We start from the raw sequence: 20,826 nt of genomic DNA on the forward strand, positions 1-20,826 counted from the left end.
TAAGCTGGAATTCTAGACCATGCAGCTTCTAGGCTACTCATGAAAGGATTTTGACACTGCCACCCTATTTCAGCATGAAAGTCAAGTGAAGTGTTATACCAACAATCCAGTGGAACTTTCACTGTCAAAGTGTAATCTTGGTCCAATACACAGGATAGTATAGACAAGCCAACAGACAAGGCAGAATAAAACAGAGGATGGCATCTCACTACTAAATTCTGAAATTTTCTCCTAACAAAACTGTTAGAATGTAGAACTTGTCCTCCCTCTCAGCTTCCTGGGTCAGCACAGCCAGAGGAGATAATTTTAGGCAGCACAAAACAACTAAGAGTTGCAGAGCATTACCAGCAACAAAGACCTCCCTGCCAATGGATCTGTATCAGAGCCATCAGATGTACATGGGATGCACCAGAGCATCTGCCCAACGAAATCCAGTTGTGCTTCAGAACAAGATAATTTTGGAAATGGGTGGGAAAGAAAAAGCTCAGCTTTTCATCTGGAAATCTAATTTCATACCTGGAGACAATTTTATTCCAAAACTCTTAAGGCAGAAAAGGCTAAAATTATTTTAAAAGAGTACCTGCTAAACCAACAAAAACCAGGAAACATATTTCACAGTATTTATCTCTTAAGAAAACTTCTAATAGAGAATTTATAATAGCGTGAGGCCAATAAAGTGCTCTGACAGACACACACATTTCATTACATCTCTGATTTCATATGCACAGCAAATAATGTCATTCTAACATATGTTGCATCTGTTCACACATGATTACCACTTTTTAACAAATTTTTTTTTAATAGCAACTAATATTTGGACTTGCCCCCTAACACTGATACAGGAAATTTGACTTTACAAGGTGAAGTATGCTGATTAAAAGTGCCACTAGACTTCCAACCAGTCTGAAAAATCACTGTGACTGAAATTAGAGTTCAGGTTTTTGATCTGCATGATGATTTGCAGAGAAAACAGCATTATAAAAATCTAGAAAGCTAAGGTAGTTGGAGGTGTTTCACTAGTGAAGCCAGTCTTCTCTTTTGCTGGGTCTAGTTAAAGAGACCTTCATAGTAGGTATAGATGAGACTCTGTTGGGCATACCCCTTCAGTGTTCTGTACTTTTAAAATGTATACAGTACACAATGAAATACATATGCAACATATATGATAGACTAAAATTGATAAATACAATATGCAAAAAGCATGTTAAGTAGCATTACAGTTCATACTGTTTTAAGGTTGATAAGGCAATATTAAGAGCTTTGAAGTATCTATCTGGTATGACATGCTGAAAACCAAGGCAGCTACAGCTCCAAGCAATTGACAGAAAGCCTTACCATTCAGAGCCTCTGGATGGTACCAATTTGAGTCATGAGGCTGATACCACTTCCAGGAGAAACCAGCAATTAGAAATTTCATTTGTAACAGACAAACATTAAACTCTATTTTAGTGTACTTCTGGATACTTGTCCTTGAATAGCTCCCATAGTAAATCATGACCTGTGCTTAGCTTAACACACATCTGTGAATTTTTGAGGCTGCAAAGACTTAATTTTATCACAGTACAGAAACTAAGCTATTTCTACCACAATACAGGCAAAAGTGAGATGAAACAAGTGAATCCAAGTAGCAAAACCCACTTCATCTCTCGCAGCACCAACATCTACATTTCCTCACTTTATACCTATCATATCCTTTAAGAATCCTTTTCCAAAGCACCACAACAATCCACAGGAGATGCCACTCTCACCTCATCCTTATCTGAAAACTGCATGACACGTTACTTACACCTTATGCTCCTTCCCCAGCTCATTCTGGAGGCATACCAATAAATCAGTTGAAAGGACACTCAATAGTATTTTCCAAGCATAAGCATAATTTTATAATGGATGACTAGAAATCCTACATTACAACAAAGAATTAGGGGAGCACTTTCTGTGAGAACAAGATTCATTGGTGCTGCAGCTGGAGTTCCTTAAGCTGTATTTGCACACAGAGAAAAAGTAGGTATTGAGTCACACAGGCAAATTCAGAAGTTATTCTTGAAGTGTTTACTCTTCCTTCCAGAAGGCCATGATGAATAGTTTCATTACAGCATTAGAAGGGTACAAAAGCAGTAGAAAAAGCTACTGACAGCCTCCTGTCCCATGACATAAAAAACACAAGAAAGGAATAAAACCACTAAATTTTCTTTTCAGGCTTTGCATACTGATCAGTTAGAAGTTCAGACAAAACGAAGCCATATCCTTACCATCCAGAACTTGGTGCCAGCAGTGAGCTTGCCGTGCTCAGAGAACATCCAGCCGTGGTAGGAGAGCAGCATTTTCAGGGAGTAGCGCATTGTGACGATGAGGGCCACCCAGAGCCCTGTGCCAAAAAGCACTCCACTCACAATGTTCTGTGTTTGGTTTGACATATAGCCACTATTTAAAACAAAAGCCAGCATTTGCCAGTTAGGGTCCATTTAAGTTCCAAGGAGAAGCTGGTATTGCAAGCATAAGTCTAATAGTAGTACAGACAGCCCTTACACAGGCTCCATGCCTGCTTACTCTGCTTTCATACATTCCTTTCCAAACACCACTTCATGCAGCAACACCAAAGGACAGAAAAGTTCCCAAACATGCTCCTCAAATACCCAGAAAACTGCAGCAATACTGGTACCACAGCCTCCCCAATTCATACCCTCCTACATCTGTCTGTTTGGTTTACCCTGTCGCAAAGTTGCTGTTCCAAAACTGATACACTTTAACAGGAACAGCTTTAAGAGGAGCTGCAAACAACCTGATTTCCCTTCAGAGGAACAGTAACCTTCCAGCCTACTCACGTTGTATCAAGTGTTCTGTTGATCTTGGCTATTATTCCTAAGGAAGGATCAATTTTGGCGTACATGGTCGACATCACGCCCACAACTACAATAAGCCAGCTAGATGGGCTAGCAGGATAAACGCCCGTGATAATTCCATTCTGCAAAGAAAAGCCTTCACATCATTTTCTCATATCAAAGTGACTGACTTCATATTACCATAGAAAGAAACAAAAATCAACACATTGAAGTAATTCAGTTATAAATAAGCACTTAAGATCGTCCAACATTTTCTTACATGTGATTATCTCAGCGGTAGGGAATGGATTTACTTAAGTTTGATTACTACAGAAAATTGTAACTATGATATTAACAGTGAAAGGAACTTTTACATTCCTTTGTAGGCACCATTGACCCTGCTGCAAGTCTTACTAAAAATACTGAAACTAACAAACAACTCTAAAACAAATGATGCTTCAATAATTTCAATTTACACTGAGTTAGATGCTTCTATATGAATATGGCAAAACTATCCTACTGAACAAGACACTGACAACCAGAATTAATGATTTTTATATAATTTAAACAACCCTTCTCACAGCTTTATAAGAAAAATTTAGTAAGATTTCTCTTAATATATTTATGTTTTTGAAAGAGATGTTGAAGACAGCCTGTAACTTATGTAGTTTCCTACCAATTAAACATATATTTAGAATTATAATCCCATGAACAGAACAATAAATTCATAGCAATCTACATCAAATACTTAATCAGAAACAATACTACTTAGGTATAATAGTGTAGCCTTGTACTGCTAAGACATATGACACTAAAGACTACAATTAGTCATATTTTTGACTTCTGCTAAAAGATTGCATAATTACGTGGTGCATTATGAAGAGAATGAAGACACTTAAGTTAATTTCTACATCTGCTTCATCTTGCTTCCACAGAATAAATAAAAAAATATGTACCCTTTCAGTCTCTACAGTATCACCTTGTGCCACCTTCCTCAGTACACCTTGTCTTAAATAAAACCCCCATAAGTCTTTCACAATGAGGAGCTCTATTTACCATAAAGGGAAAAAAATCAGTTTTCCCTAAAAAAACTTCTATAAATTCATAAAGCATGAAATAACCCTGAAGTTTTGTGGACTGGCCTAGTTTAGCATACCTTGAATCTGATGAACTTCTTCTTCCATGAATAGACACCAGACAGGTAAATCTGTTTGAGTGCCTCATGGCTCATACGCAGGTCGATGCCATCTGGAGTTACTGTAAATTGAAAAGCTACTGCCTGATGAGCTTCCGCCATCTTCAGAGAGCTCTGCCAACAAACAAAGTTTAAAAAGACTATTTCCTTCTTGTCCAAAGGAACTAGGAGCTAGCCCATTTCGAGCAAGATATTTTCTGCACCATAATTTTGGCAAAGATTTCTAAGCATAAAAAATTTACATATAGTACTTGCCTTTTCCTTACAGGCTCTGCTTGCACTTCAGTCTGAGTGTCCTGAAGGTTAATTTAAGGCACCACTTTTAACCAGAACAGCTGCAAATGGAAACAAAACACTTGTGTAATTCAGGTGTTTTGGCAGCATCACAGATAGCTGCATATCATCTATACATGCAATACATTAAAAATGGAAGCAGAACAGAAAGCCAAAACATTTAGAAAAAGCATATCACAGAGCATCTTACATTTCAAAGATGATTCAGGAAATGTTTTATTTGAAACAAAAGGTATCCAAAATTTTCACCTCAGCTAGAAAAACAAAGCTGCTTCTGGCCATATCTTCTCCCAGATTTTTTTTTTTTTTCACATCCTAGTTTCAATATGATTACTCAAAGCAATAAGAGCCTACAGTCTCTGTGGCTCCATGCTGTGTCTGGCAAATAACTGCAAAAATCAAAACTATGCAGAGCTGAGGAAAACAAATTCCAATTGTCAGCAAAATTACCTTCCCCAAAAAAACCTGAAATTATGACGAAATTTCATGGAATTGCAGGTCTGTTTAACTGCCAAAACAAATATCAACAACCATGCCAATGTTTATACATAAATACCATGGAAGTTATTCCTACTAATTATTGATTCAGACTAATGTTTTTGGAGCACTTACAATTAGAAAGTAAATTTTTGCAGTCAGACTCTATGTACAATTTTGAAATGGTCAAAACTATGTACTCCTGAGGAGAGCATCATGATTCCAAAGTCAGTCTCTTGTCCAACTTAATCTATTAGCTTACCAAAACGTTCATGCATAGCCCTAAAACCAATATCCTCCTAGAAGTAGGACTTAATGGTAGTGGAATTTATTATTCCATTTTTAGATCAGGATTCAAGTGCAAGTTTTGGATTGAGATTTTCACTGGCACAAAACATGTTATCAATACCAAGTGTTTTAAGGTTGCACTGGCATTTCTCTGTAAGCAAAATAAAAAAAAGTACAACTACTTTACCCTTTTAAAATCCTAAAAGCTAAAATTTACATTTTGTCTACAAACCTTAAGCTAGTAATTAAATTCTGGTAGACTGCCACCCCCTGTCGAACAGCATGTGAGGACTAACCAGTGCAATTTAGGTGGGCATTTCAAAAGCAGTTTGTTATGACCAGAGTGCTGCTCCTCCAGTCTTTAAATACTCAATCAAAGTCATCAGGAACACAAAGAACGGGTGCCAAGGTGTATGAGTAGACAACCAGGCACTTGGAATGCAGCAATAACAGAAGGCTTAGGAAATAAGTACACAGTATACAAAGAGAAGGAACACTTGGCAGAGATGAATGAGTCAAGTGCTGTTGCACATCATCTATTAATGTTGCTGGCCAACAGGCATGGATCCTTTGCAACACTGAACGTGCCTGTTCCTGGAGCAGCCTGCAGTGATCCACCCCTGCAGTACAACTATGCTGCAATGCCTGATGGAAATCCACTGATCTCACAAACCCTCAGCCACTGCCCAGGATTTAGAAGCTGTGTGCTGGGTGAATCAAAGCACCTGAAGCTCACAGTATCCTACAGACAGTATGCAATTGATTTATGTGTGTGTAGTGTCTGATTAGAATAACAAAGGAGAACAAAGGAGAAGAATGCAAACCAGCTTTGAACTCCAGTTTCAAAAGCTTTAACACAAGCCCTGTGTGCCTGAGTAACAACTGCAATTTGTAGTACTTAATGACTCCCTCACTAACAACTACTTATATGGGCTCTGCTGTAGGCAAGTATGAGGAAGTCAAAGTCAGCTGTCCATTCATTCGTTCAAACTGCTCATCACCAGCTGACAAGAGAGAAAAAAACTAGGCAGAGGCAGCAGTAACACAGAGTATAACCTGAACTCAACAGGGTCTGCAAAAGCATTCCAAGTTAAGAATTTATCATATGTTTAGTGGCACTGTTAACACTGGGATGATAAAACCCCAAAAAACACACACAGAGAACACAACCAAATTTGCATACAGAGAATCAGGCACCTGGATTTGTCTCAAGAAGGGCCAACAGGTTCTGCTCAGTTTCACTCATGGAATTTTGTATTCTGAATGCTACTGTCTCAAGTACAAGATCAGCTAGTTTCCCTTATCCTTCAACTCTGCTGTGACTTCTCAGCCTGAAAATTTACAATTAACCTCCTCTTTGTTTCTGAATGGAAAGAATTTCAGGAACCCTTTAGTTTTTAAGCACATGCTTTTTTTACTGTCCTAAGGCAAAAAAAAAAAAAATTATAAATAGCATCAAGCATTACCAGTCAATCTGACATTTTAATGAATTAAAATTTAGCATTCTCATATAAACAAATAAGCTTCATTAAGAAAAATATTCCTTATCCCCAAATGAAAAAAAAAAAAAAAAAAATTAATCCAGCAAGAATTAATCCTGAATCAAGCAAACAAGCCCTGCAAACAAATCCAATCCAGTTTAGGACTGCGCTGCCATTAAGACGCGAAACAATAACACGGCTTGTTTCTTTTCATATTCTTTTCCTTTGCTCAAGAACACCATAAGCCTTTAAAACTGACGGTGGCGGAGCACCAAAGGCTTGCCGGAGCTGCTTTGAGCACTTGTTTTCCTCCCGAGGGGCCGCTGCAGCCGCAAGCGCGGCCGCTTCCCCGCCGCATTCCTGCGCCGCCGCCTGCGCGCCAGCGAAGTGGGGGAAAGGGCACGGGCGGAGCCTTGGACTTTTAAACTCGGCTTAAACCGCCCCCGAGGCAGCGCCCGCGGCAGCCAGCACTGCCACAACAGCGTCTTCTGACTGCGGCCGCTCGGGTCTGCAGCGCATTTCTGCACGGCACATCCTCATTAACCTCCTTCCCAGCACAGCCATAAACAACAGCTTCTGACTTCCCTAGCAGCTTGGCAATCTTACTCAAATGGGGAAAAAAAAACCCCTCAGCACAAGAACTTTTACAACTAATCTGAAATGGATATTTTCATTCCTTTCAGTGTTCTCTTGCAATATTAATGTACCTTAAAAAAACAGCTCGCTTGCCCCTTAAAATTTGGTTTATTGATTGTTTGCGAGTTTTTTTCCTTTTATTTAAAGAAGAAAGCTGCCTGTTTCTTGCTCTTATCTGGTTTTATTTAAATTCAAACATGCTGTAACAGCTGCAGATGTTTCTCCTCTTCCTTTTTCATACCTCTGCTTGAGCCAAACTAAACTAAGCACAATTTTTTCCTCATTGTTATAAACAAGCACTGCTAAACTGGATGTCACTTTTAAGCCAAGGAAACACATAGCACACTAGAAAGCCTGTGTGCTGATGGTCTGCAAAACTATGCTGCTACATCCACCATGCAAAAAGCATCCTCACATTGTTATTTTTGCAGGTTTAGGACATTTACAGCACAAAGACTGAGGTTTAACTCACAGTCCTCATGACTTCAGGTTGCAGACACTGAACAGTCAGTATAAGGGTTTACACTTTCCTGCAATCCCAGAAGGAGATAAAGGCTTCAGCTCTGGAAAATCTGAGGTCATGAGAGCTCCTATGTGCAGGAACTTTAATTCAGGCATGCAAGAAGTTACCAGTGGTTGGCAATGTCTCTCTGGAGCACAGTGAAAGAACTGCCATGTCCATTTTAAAAAGCAGCAAGCCATGATACAGAAGCTAATTGCATTACAGTACACTGCACAAAACAAGGTATTAATTCTTGAAGCAGTTACTCCTGGAAATGCTACTGAGTATGAATCTTTTTATTTTTCTGTGAATTTCACATTACATGGATAAAGTGATAGTGCTAAAATGAATAAAGGCCCCATCTATACCTCAAAATAAATGCAAATCCTAGGCTTTAAGAGGATGTCACTAGCTTCCTATACACTGCTTGGATCATGCAATTCACTTTTTTTCCCTTTTCCTCTTCCTCATGAATAGAAAAAACCCCTGCTACTTGTCCTTGTCAGGATTCTAAACATCTAATGAAAAGACACATATCACTTAAACACAGTTTTCCCATCTACAGCTCCTTTTACTGCAAAGGAAGCAAACAAAACTGAAGGAAAACTGAAGAGGTCTTGTTCACTTGATCCTGAACAGCTAAAACCTTGATGAAAGCCTTAATTCTATGACTCTCACTTCCAAGGTACATTGATAATTTAGTTTCTCCTCCCAAGTTTCTGACACCTATTACAGATCAGCTTTAATATGCAGGGCATATGACTGTCAGCAACCAAACCAAGCTCACAAAACAATTCTCTCCAATTATTCTACTTGGATAATCACAACCTGACAGTTTTCTCCAAAAAGCAATGCCTGCTGCATGTAGTTTCTCTGAGAACATGGCTATGTACCACCACACACAGAGCTCTCAAACAGACATCCTTGGCACTCAAGCCATGGAGTGCTCATAGATGCTGGGTAGATTTGTAGCATTACAGGTATGATGGCAGTTCTGAAATCAGAATTACCTGCATCTTGGCACTTCTGAATTCAAAATTACCTGGAAGCCCTTCAAGCAGATACAAGGCACCACCAATAAAGCAAGGAGAAGCATCTTATGACAAAGGCTTTGTCTTCTGGCTCCTGCCAAGTTCCTACTTGGGATCTCAGAATTAAAAAAAACAAAAACAACCCAAAACAAAACGAAAATCCCAACGAACCACAGCAGAAACTTGACCCTGAAGAATTCTTTACACGTTTCTTAAAATAAACTTACAACTTTAAATTTTAGCTTGGCACTCTGGTTTCAAATAGAGACTGATGAGGAGAAAAGTGTGACACTAAACTATTTAAAATAACATTGTTTAAGGCAGCTTTCAAGATGGGAGTGGAGAAAAATATTAGATGAAAGTACATTAAACCCAATTTTAATTAGCAAACATACTTAAAACTATATTAATATTTTTATTTAAAGCTAGACACCTTGACTGAAGAATGGTTTTGGAAAACCAAGCAAGTACCCCAAGTCTTGGTCTGACCCCAAACCAGTTTATTTAAAAGAGAAAAGCAAGGAGGAGGGAATCTATTTCTATTAACATGCAAATCAGTAAGAGTTACAGTTTGAATGTTAAAAGCAGCCACAGAGAACTAGAAAATAATTCTGGAGTTCCTGAAAGGTCTCGTAAAGAACTTTAAGTCTGAAACCTCCTTAAATATTTAAGAAATTTTATTCAGTATTTTGCTGTCCACCCATCAGATCTCTCTTCAGGGGGTGAGCTTGCTACAGCTTTTAAAAGAAAACAGACATCCAAAAGATTTATTTTGTACATTTAGTGATAACATATTTTGACACTTCAGGGTAGGTCACTGAATTTTAAGAGCCAGAAGACAGACTTAATGAAATTAAAGCCAGTATTTAAACACTTGAACAGCAGTGCTGTGTTTGTGCTGAGACAGAGACCAAGTATTTTCTCTCAGCAGCTGTGTAAGCCATTACTATGTAAATTTGCCTTTTCTATCTCCAGAAAGCCAAAACTATGAATGTATTTTGTTTTGCACAGATCACTAAATAACTTTGTACACTCATATCTGTTGATTTCATACCAGGCATTAAAAGAAAAGAGAAAGAAAGAGAATTCCAAACACTGAGATGCCTATGCAATCTCTCCACACATTATTACACGTTTCACTTGGATTTCTGTTATTGATGGCCCTGTCAGTCCAAGCCTTCAGTACCACCTACACAAAGTATTCAGATGAAACTATGGCTTTGCCTAGACAGAGTGCTTGCAGTGAAATGACACAGAGTGATGGCACAGAGCCAGTGCCAACATCCTCAAATAACTTCCTAGCCTGTTAGTTTATTTGCACACTTTGCCACCTGCTACAGCTTAACTGACTTACACAGTCGTCCCAGAAGTGGAGGCAACAAACCAACCAACCAACCAACCAACCAAAAAATCCCACCACCAGAGGTAAAAAGAGGTAAAAAAACCCCAAACTGAAACTGCCAATGGATTCACAAATACAGGGATTGCAACTGGGAGCAGTGGCTGGTAAATGAAAGGTTTTCACTGCCATCCAGATGGACCTTGACAGGGTGGAGCAACAGGCAGGCTGAAACCTTGTGAAGTTCAACAAGGAGAAGTGCAAAGTCCTGCACGTGGGGAGGATTAACCCCACACAGCAGCACACACCAGGGACTGGCTGGCTGGAAAGCAGAGCTCAGCAAGTGAGCCAAGAAGGTGTCCTTGCAGCAAAGGCTGCAGAGGATGCTGGCAGAACCCTGGAGTCTGGGGGAAGTGATTCTGTCCTTCTACTCAGTGCTGCTGAGGTCCCATCTCAAAACTCTGTCCAGTTCTGGGCTCCCCAATGAGAGAAATTAAACTACTGGAGAGAGTCCAGTGAAGAGCCAGCAAGAGGATTAAGGGTTTGAACTATGAAACCTGCAGAGATGCATTAATAAATTTAATGTAGGAGTTTTCATAAGACATCTGCTGCAAAAAATAAACTTACAGAGCACTAAGGCCTGAACAAGAAATCTCGTGCTTCAATTGCTTTAAATGAATAGCATACCTTGAAATTCAAATTGGTAGTAGCAGCCAAATATTCAAAAGGAGCAAGTTTTCTGCCACTGACAAAAATATGCCAGTTGTTTGGAGCATAAAAGAAGCTGGACTTTGAAGAATGAACCCTTTAGAAAATGAATCATCTCAGCTTTTCAACATTACTCCAGTAACTTTGCCTTTGCTGAATGGCACCAAAGTGTCATTATACAAGGTTTTCAAATGTATATTGGTATTTTAAATACCAGTGCCTTGCCCAGTGAAAGTCTGCCAGTCTTAAGGCAGCAGGTAGATTTCCAGAGCTGACTTTGACTGCCCCATATTCTGCAGTGATATGATGGGAAAACATACAAGCTCCTAATAAAAAAAAAAAGCTTGAAATTAAATGTTGCATGTATATACAACTATCTAAAGAAAACATTGACTGCTCCTATCAAATTAAAAATGACTGTATTATCAATAATAAAATGGATGTAACTTCAGTAAACTGTATGGAGGTTTTTCATGGGGTTTGCTATAAATACAATAATTTCAGGCCGTGAAGTACACACTGTACAGCAGCATCCAGCACTGACTCAGTAACTCAAGGTCCCATCCAGTCTTGGGAGTGGTGGAGAGGCAGTCACTCACATAAATGCCAAAATTCTGTCCTACTGCAGGAGGATCAATAAGGTGAGGCAGCTAACCAGGGAATGCCAGAAGGATGCCAAGAATGCTTTTACTTGTGTGCATGTGGTGCTCTTTTGATGCATAGTTGGACAAAATTAAAACTAAAGCTATAGGAAAAGCATTCAGTTTAAGGGAAATCTAAACAGGCAGCAAATTTGTCTAGAGTTCCATGCCTTTCCAAGGAAATTCAGGTCTTATTCTATAAAATCTTCAGTAAACAGTATAAAATATGCAGCTGAAACATTTAAACATATGAACAAAAAGACTGCCTGGCCTCTCATTTCTGTTTCTTAGATATTCTCTTAGGTCATGGCACCTTCCTGTATACTGTATCAAGACACCAAAACCTCAAAAGGAGCAGTTTATTGAGTTTATGCCGAGCTCATGTGACATTCCACAAGGTGCTGACTTCTGAACTTACTATAAAGATTAACCAGACACAGTTATTCGTTGAGAATTTCTACTTTTGAATTAGGCCTCTTTGCCTGCTAACCTTCAACAATGTCTAATCATGCTTCAGTAATAGGATGACACAGATAACTCACTGCTTTCAAGTCTTACCAATAACTCAGCTATCTTACAATGACTAATCATATTTTACAGACACAAAATCTTTACAAGAAATATGAGAGGAGTGAAGCCAAGTCATATCTGTGCAAAAATAAGCCACAAGGACTAAGTTCACTCCAGGCTTCTCAGGTGAACCTAATGACTATGGCATACAAATAAAACAGAAACTAAAGAGTCACTCTCCTTTAAAAGGTGAATTAACATAGCACTGATGAAAACAAAATTAACCTGACAGGTGTTCTCATGACACTTTAGTTGGGACAAGTTCTCATATTTGGTTGTTGCTAATCATTGGCTCCAATCTTTCCCACCCTCACCTACACCTGACAGGTGTGGTCTCTTGAAACTGCAAATGTCTTTAAGGATTTCTCACAATTAAGAGATGAACAAATGCTGTGGTTCAAGCCAAGGTGGAGAACTGAATACATGTATCTGCCCAGCTAAGCAACACTGGGACCCACAGCAAACCTCAGCCACAGGAGAGAGCTTGAAATCACAACAGCTAAGAAGTCTTCAGCAACTTGCTGTCCCACTGCTAGCTTACATCCTGACCTCAGCAGTTTTCCAAGATCACTTGTGGGTGAATATATCCATTACCCTCTGCAGATATCTCTTTTGGAATCTTGGGCCAATTTTCTTATTCCCTTCCTGGGTGGTAAACTGGAGCAACAGGTCTATATGGATGGAAAGAGATAATGACAAAGAGGCCAATGAATGCAATATAAACATCCCAAACAGCTGTCTTCCTTTAAAGCAGGCTTGAGACCCATTTGTCACACACAAACCTTCCATCCCAGAAGCTCACTGCCCCTGGGATCCTGCATAAGTTAGGAGGCAGACTCAGTCCAATGCTCCCAGCTCCTCACAGACACTACACTACAGCAGTGGCAATCACTCAGCTGCAGCTCTCAAACAGAAAGTCAAGAAAACAGTGTGAGCTTTGATTCACACACAGCTTTCAACTGCTCAGAGGGGCTGGATCAGATTGGAACCATTTCAGAACAACTGATGCCAGTGGAGAAAATAGTCACAGACAGTGGCTCTGAAACACTATTTTCCATTACACTGAATGACACTGTTTACACTGAACATGTCCAAGATGGTGAGGAACTGAGGAGTGACAGAAAGTTCATGTGCTCCCCACTCAGATATTTCTGAGGGCTCCAGCAGTGACTGCCAGCTGCTGTGACAAGCAAGTTAATTTCAGGGGCCAGACTCCAATGTTAAGCTCAGTATTCTGTTTAAGACATCCAACCAAGTGTTTGCCTGCAGCCTTTAAATTCCCATTAGGCTCAACACAGATGCCATCACCATTTCCCAGAGAGGTGTTCAGACTGTTTTCACTGGCACTTCAAGGAGAAAAGCCACAGTTAGTAAGTTGTTCTTCTCACCTGATCTGGAAACAGGCAAAGCAGAGGAGATTTGGAAACAACCTGTTAATTAATTACTAGGCTAACCCTAAGGTATATTAATCTGTACAGTTTCTGGATCATATGATCCCTCTCCTCTTCCCAGTAGCATGCTCCTGTAGAAGATGGAAATGTACACAACAAATAAACAAACAACCCTCCCAAAAACCCCAATGAACACAAACCACCAACATTCTCCAAAATCAAAACAGAAACTTTTACAACTGTTGGGTTATTTCTAGGGATTTTTTTCCTTATACAGGTCATACTATTTTGTTCCTAGGCCTCTTAGATCATTCTAGCCTCTACTGCAATACATGTTATATTGTCCACATCCCAGCAAGCTACATCCTCTGACCTTCTAGAAATCCAGAATAATCTAAGAGGGAAGCATACTCTGCTAAAACATTGCACAGTTATCATGCCATGCAGAAACCTCACCCATCTCATAAAAAACTAGGCTCTAGACCTGGGTATTTTTTTTTTAACTGCTATAAAAGGCATACCCAGGCATTCAGATGATACAAGATTATTGAACCCTTCTCTCTCTCTTTGAACTGAATGAGCTTCTGTGCTCTTGCAGTAAACAAGAATTATTATCTTTCTTATGACGACAAATGTTTCTGGAGTGGCAGGACATTTAGGAGACATAAAAGATGTCACATTTTAGGACTTAGGAGATGCAATGTGTGGTGATGAAAAAGCAAACTGAGTTAATTGCTCTCCCAGTAGTTCAACGACCACTTACAAGCTTGAAAGACCTCAATAAGATCTTTCATGAGGCTAAGACTGAAGAACCAGTTCCAAACATTTGCAAAAATATTTAAATTGACATTCACATTAAAGTTAACCCAGACTTGAAAGAGGGTTCAGCCATTTGGATTGTGTGTTTTCAAACATGTGGAGCTCAGGACTATGATACACGCATGCTGCAGGGCAAAGACAATGGGTTTGGAATGCTTAAAAGAAAAAAAATACAAAGTTTTGGAGTTTTGTTGACTGGTTGGGGTTTTATTTGTGGATTTTTTCGGGGGGGTGTTGTTTCTCTTTTTACTACGAACATTTGCTTAAGGCTTAGCTTTTCAACCCAGACTTTTGAGATACAGCTTGGGATTCTCCACTGTCTGGAGGGCGCAGGACCCCCCTCGCTGTCCCGGGGTTCACAGGACCCCCTCTCTCCGGCTGGAGCCTCCCGTTCCCGTTCCCGTTCCCGTTCCCGTTCCCGTTCCCGTTCCCGTTCCCGTTCCCGTTCCCGCTCCCGAGCTGCGGGCGCGCCCCCGCCCCCGGCGCGCTCCCGGCGCGCTCCCAGCCCGCGCGCGCTCACGTGACGCTCCCGAAAGTGGGTGAAAGGTCGCGCCGCCGCGGCCCCGCCCCGCCCCGCGCCGCCCGCGCGCCCGGCCGCTCCAGGCCTTTCCACGCGCGCCGGGAAGGCGCTGCCGAACAAAAGTTCCCAGGGAAAAGGACCGCAAGCGATGGAAGGAGCCAAGCGCATCTCCCAGCGAGCGGGGGGAAAGGGTGTGCTCGGCTCGCCCAGCCTCAGCTGTTCAAGGTGACGCTTTTCTTGTACAAGAAATAGCGATTTCTTCCTGGAAGAGGCTCTTCAATCGGGGCTGAAACGCCCCAGAATTTTAAAAAGCACTCAGATCGACTTAACTTCCAAACTAAGCCACGGCTGTGACAGAGCCCGATGCCTGTGTAAACATGAGAAGTTACATTTCCAATGATAACAAAGATCCACACATCACCACCTGCACTGTAAACTGGCGATCATTAGTTTATATTGATACGCTTACAAGAGGAAAAGAACCTGCTAGCCACCACGGAAGCCCACTACGCTTGTGTTAAGTAGCATCCAGTCCTGGTGGGCAGGAAAAGCATAAAGGAGTTAGCAGATCTGGAAAAGGAACACGTCAGACACTCGGGAAAACGTAATGAAAGAAGAACGAAAGCATTAGATCTCCATTTTCAGCTGCTCTCCTACACTCACGAGAAAAGGAAACGAGCAGTTTTCTGTACTGTAATTTCCTTTAGACTGCAGATTGTCCTCTAAGTGCTGACGAACTGCCAGGTTCGGGGGAAGAATGAGACGTTTGTCTTGGTCCTACTTTGTACTTTTCTCTTTCCAAAAAAAGTGCTTCCTGTTACAGTTTCATCAACACTATACACATCTATTATAACTGGATCACAGCCCAAGTAATATTTTAGGTTCAGTTTTCTATTTTAAACCAAAGACCAAAGCTGTGGGAATACGAGGCGAGAAAATGTAATTCCGTGATGCTGCAAGAATCTTGATCTATGTTTTTACAAGAAGCCTAATTAGCATTCTCATGCAGTAAACCTGTCACGCCTCGAACAAGATATTACGTTTCCTGTGTTTGTAGTTCCAGCAGTTTGTAGTGACTGCGGTTTTTATAGGTTTTCCAGGCTGCGATCACACGGACATACGGACTAGTTTCTCTTTCACAGACACACACAATAAATTCGTTTCCGCACTTGGGAAGCCAGCACCGATGCCACGCCGCGCGCACACTTCCACGGACGCGGAACTCCTCCCGGTTACGAGTCAAACCCACGGGGCTGCGGGTCACCAGTGTCACCTTTGTTTGGCGGCGGCACAGATTCAGCGAATCTCCCGGCACTGTCCGTGTGTCACACCGCTCCCCTGCCCCCATCCCCGCCCTTATCCGCAGCTACTCCTCACGCCGGGGCAAATGGCGAGCACGATGCCAAGGGCACCGCGCCTTTCCAGGACTCTCCAGCACCGCGCCCACCACCCTTCCCTGCGTTCCCACCCTTTTCTCCAGCGAGGACGAGCCCCGCTTAGGAAGCGGCGCACTCGCACACGCACCACGGAACTTCGCGCTCGACCCAATGGAACAATAACGAGGCTCAAACCGGACCGAGCCCGCCCGTGCCCGGCGCTGCCCTTGCCCAGCCCCGAGGGCGGCCGGCGGCGCCTCCCGGCTGAGGGGAGGGCGGCTCAGGCGGGCACTCGGCCGGGCCGGGCCGGGCCCCGCTCACCTGCAGACCGGCGGACGGGCGCTGAGCGGGCCGGTGCCGCGGCGGCCGCTCGGGAAGCGGCGGTGGGACGGCGGCCGCTCCCCTGCACGCCCCGCGGAGGCGGAGCGCGGGCGGGCGGGGAGGCGCCGGGGCTGCGCCGCCGGGAGCCGCGGTGGAGGCAGCCGGACGCGCGGGGAAGCGTGGCCGTGGGAGTGGCGGTCCCGGGGTTGCGACAGGAACCGGGAAACGCGGTCCCTGTGGCCCCGCAAGCGTCCGCGGGAAAGAAGCTTCGGGGATGCGGGAGAGGAGCCGGGGCTGGAAACGGGGCGGGCAGAAACCTGCTCCTTGGGGGAGAACTGCGCCTGGGGCACCTGTTTGCTGTGCAGGCACTGCCAAGGAAAGCTGGGATTTCCCCAGCCACTCTCTGAGCCCAAGGCAATGGCTCTCCCGGGCTCTGGCAAGAATGGGGTCACATCTTAGAGCAAGGGCAGATGGGGGTGTGAGGGAGATTCCAAGGGAAGGCGCAGGACAGCAACAGCTCTCCCTCCTGGTTCCTTTTGCTTGGAAACCCTGGCTGGATGGTCTTTCGTTTGAGTTTCCTCTTTTGAACCTAGATTCTGCCTGGCGCAAGGCATTAGGTGAGCGATATCCTTACAAAGACAGAGCCCCGGTGAGCTCCAGCAGGAGCTTTCAGTCCTGTATGGGACTCCCCTTCTGTACGGGAGCCCCAGCACCGAGCCAAGATAGCCCTGCCTGGGAAGGACCAGCCAGCCCACTCCGCCCCAGCAAATACTGGGATTTGAGGGATATAAGTACATCTCACTAAAAGTGGCTACATTGTTTTAAAAGCAAAATAATGGAAGTAATAAAAACGCAAGAGTACCAGTCTCAGGGAATAATGACAGTCAGTTTGTAAATGACTAGTTTTTGAATTTCTAATGAACTTGCCACTTTCAAGAGCTTGGATATGAGATGCTTTGCGTGATTTTAGCATGATAACAGCTGGAAGACTGCTCTGTCCCAAAAGGAAGTCATGTCCTGTCTGACTGCAGTGGTGTCAGTACAGAGCCTCTTCTAACTGCTGAGAGGTGCGATTCCTACATTTTTCCCTTGTGGGCACACCCACCCAGCCCTGCGATCCTTCCTGCTGCAATTTCCAGGATGTGGCTGAAAGCTTCCAAATACACAAACGGGACCAAATCCAGAAGCATGGACAGGACAGACTAAATCTTTCCCTTACACTGAAGGTCATGCAGCGTCAATGAAAATAAACCCCCACTTCTGGCCAGAAGTTTCCCTTCTAGTGTTGTATGCCTAATGACGCAATTTTAAGTTGTTATTCTTTCAGAGGGAAACATAAAGCCTAGCAAAAAGCAAGGAGAGGAGAAGAAAAAGCAGAAGCATTTAGATCTATTAATATCAGCAGGGAGAGAAAGAAACCAAAAGAATAAATCATGAGCTACACCCATCAGCAGCACTCATATCTATATATGTCTGGCCAGGATAGGAATAGTGGATAGGAATGTAAGATGGACAGTTACAAGAAGGTAATTGGGTGGGAAAAATCATCTGTGTGTTTTTCATTAGGCACAAAGGCAACCTAAAATGTCTTGTTAGGTATTTATATATTGTATCTTGCAGGTGCCTTTTACTATCAAGATATTTACATAAAAAGAAAATAACAAAAAAGAACAAATCTGCCTTCCTTCATTCTACCAGTACCTGTGTACATATCTTAGTCTCCAGTCCTTGTTTTCCTCTACACATGAAATCAGGAGAGTATCAGTCAGCTGACAACATAAGTTGATGTTAATTATTTTGTTCTCCAAATAATTGTGTGAGCTGTCATGAATTAGGAAGCATCAAGACAGAGTGCTTACTTTAACATGATTAAGTCCCCTGCAGATAACCCTAGCAAAGACATGAAAACTGTTGCCTTACCTAAAGCTGTGATGGCTGCAACTTAGCTAAACCTGACTTGGCTCTGTTTAGCTGGCAAGTGTAAACATCACAGATAATCCTGCCAGTGATTCCCACTGGTCCTGACACTGACATCTAGGTCAGGCTCTATTCACCCATTTACCCACAGAAGCCAGTTTGGTACTTCTGTAAGAACAACCTAATCAGAACATTTTCTGCCTTTTACTTTACACACTGCTGAAATGCTCTGTCTCCTCTGCTAACTGTATCTTGTCAGACTGAAATAATATCAATTTACCACAATGGTTATGTAGTTCTTGACCTAAATATATTTGGTTATCTTACCCCAGGCCTTCAAAACTTTCTGGTTTCTGTACCTGCAGTATGACTTCTTTGTAGCAGCTTTTCTTACTCAGTGTACCTACCTTTCATTATTTTTACTTTTGTCTATTTTTAAGATGTGGCAAAGTATGACACCCTAAGCCTGGATCTGGTCTGGAAGTGTGGCTATCTCCAGTGTAATTTTGTGTTTCTCTGTTTTGGTGTGTTTTTTCAAAAATTGCTTCAGTTTCTCAAGTCGCTTATGTCAAGCAATTTAATATAGATAATATAATTAGTCTGCTCATTGGAACTGAATTATTCAAGACTTCAGAGCACAAATTTATGGTGTGCAGTTTTAGTTTCTTGAGCAGATATTTTTCCAGCTTGCTTGCTAGTGAAAACACCACCACAGTTTCATTTTAAACAGGGCCAAGACCACTTAGGTTTCTTTTTTCCTTTCATTTTATCTCCCAAGGCATCTAAAAATGAAGGTGTCCACAGTTAGAATGCAGAATTGACAGGTAAGTCAATGCTCCACAGTCACTGACAGCCTGAGTGGCAACACAATGTGGTAGAAAATGAAACAAAGAACAGCTCAAATATGTAACTTTGCATAGAAAAATAAGTGTATGCATGTTTGTATGCCAGGAGCCAAGGGTGAGGGCAAAGCAGGCCAGACAGGACCCTCCCTGACAAGGGCATCTTCTCATGGATCTGAGCAAGATGAGCAGGACAGGTCCTCTGACAGCAAACTGGGTTGGCCAGATCATTACACGAGTCTTCAGCCATGGGGCAAGTGCAAGGCTGTTAAGGTGGAAAACAGCCAGGTGCAAGTCAGCTGCAGGAAGGCACTGAGAATGAGACTGTGCTTAAAAGCTACTCCCAAGCTAAGCAGGGAGCTCCACTGGGAGCCTGCAGAGCAGATTCTCCCAACACCTCATTTAAAAACCAGTCACCTGCACCCTTTTCTAAGGAGGCTCAGAGGTCTGGCAGCCAAAAAGCCCAGGAGAGGTGAAGGGATAATACACTCAGGGCCCTGACAAGGTAACTATACATGAGTGCAGTCCCACTAAATGGCTGCATTTACCTTTCCTGAGAAGATGCAGGAAAAGTTTTAATTTATTTGTTCTCCAAAAAAGTTGTGCAAATTGGAAGAACTGTCAACTCTCTGGAGGGCAGAGAAGCCCTGCAGAGACCTTGACAAGTTAGAGAGATGGTCAATCAATCCCCAACTGTATGAAGTTTAACATGGGCAAGTGCCAGATTCTGCACCTGGGACAGGGCAGCCCTGTTTGTGTGGATAGATCAGGAAATGAGAGGCTGGAGAGCAGTGCTGGAAAGGACCTGGGCATCCTGGTCTGGGAAGTTGGATCTGAGTCACTGTGCCCTGGCAGCCAGGAGGAACAGCCCTGTCCTGGGGGGCATCAGGTACAGCCCTGTCCTGGGGGGCATCAGGAACAGCCCTGTCCTGGGGGGCATCAGGAACAGCCCTGTCCTGGGGGGCATCAGGAACAGCCCTGTCCTGGGGGGATCAGGCACAGCCCTGTCCTGGGGGGCATCAGGAACAGCCCTGTCCTGGGGGCATCAGGCACAGCCCTGTCCTGGGGGCATCAGGCACAGCCCTGTCCTGGGGACATCAGGAACAGCCCTGTCCTGGGGACATCAGGAACAGCCCTGTCCTGGGGGCATCAGGCACAGCCCTGTCCTGGGGGGCATCAGGAACAGCCCTGTCCTGGGGGGCATCAGGAACAGCCCTGTCCTGGGGGCATCAGGCACAGCCCTGTCCTGGGGACATCAGGAACAGCCCTGTCCTGGGGGCATCAGGAACAGCCCTGTCCTGGGGGGCATCAGGAACAGCCCTGTCCTGGGGGGCATCAGGCACAGCCCTGTCCTGGGGGCATCAGGCACAGCCCTGTCCTGGGGGCATCAGGAACAGCCCTGTCCTGGGGGCATCAGGAACAGCCCTGTCCTGGGGGGCATCAGGCACAGCCCTGTCCTGGGGGGCATCAGGAACAGAGCCAGGCAAGGGAAGGGATTGTCCTGCTCTGCTCTGAGCTGGGGCAGCCTCACCTCCAGTGCTGGGGGCAGTTCTGGGTGCCACAAGATAAAAATGACATAAGGCTGTTAGAGAGTGTCCAAAGGAGGGCCATGAGGATGGTGAAGGGCCTTGAGGGAAGCTGGATAAAGAACAGCTGAGG

General features: G+C 43.3%; 1 protein-coding gene across 4 annotated transcripts in view; it reads right to left on the reverse strand.

Annotated features, from left to right (window-relative positions):
* Window positions 1–16,551, reverse strand: part of CPT1A (carnitine palmitoyltransferase 1A) — a 37,774-nt gene extending 21,223 nt beyond the window's left edge. The window contains exons 1-5 of one of the 4 annotated variants that reach the window (XM_056492309.1): window positions 16,409–16,551; window positions 4,266–4,349; window positions 3,976–4,126; window positions 2,823–2,962; window positions 2,250–2,421 (exon numbers count right to left, since the gene is read on the reverse strand). In XM_056492309.1, coding sequence (XP_056348284.1) covers window positions 2,250–2,421; window positions 2,823–2,962; window positions 3,976–4,116 — 453 coding nt within the window. In that variant the 5' untranslated portion in view covers window positions 4,117–4,126; window positions 4,266–4,349; window positions 16,409–16,551. Of the gene's footprint in view, window positions 1–2,249; window positions 2,422–2,822; window positions 2,963–3,975; window positions 4,129–4,265; window positions 4,350–4,557; window positions 5,751–16,235; window positions 16,366–16,408 lie in introns of those variants that run through there. The other 3 variants (XM_056492308.1, XM_056492311.1, XM_056492310.1) reach the window with 3 other exon arrangements.
* Between the last annotated feature and the right edge of the window lie 4,275 nt (window positions 16,552–20,826).

The sequence above is a fragment of the Oenanthe melanoleuca genome, chromosome 5 (assembly GCF_029582105.1).
Source record: "Oenanthe melanoleuca isolate GR-GAL-2019-014 chromosome 5, OMel1.0, whole genome shotgun sequence".
Lineage (NCBI taxonomy): Eukaryota > Metazoa > Chordata > Aves > Passeriformes > Muscicapidae > Oenanthe > Oenanthe melanoleuca.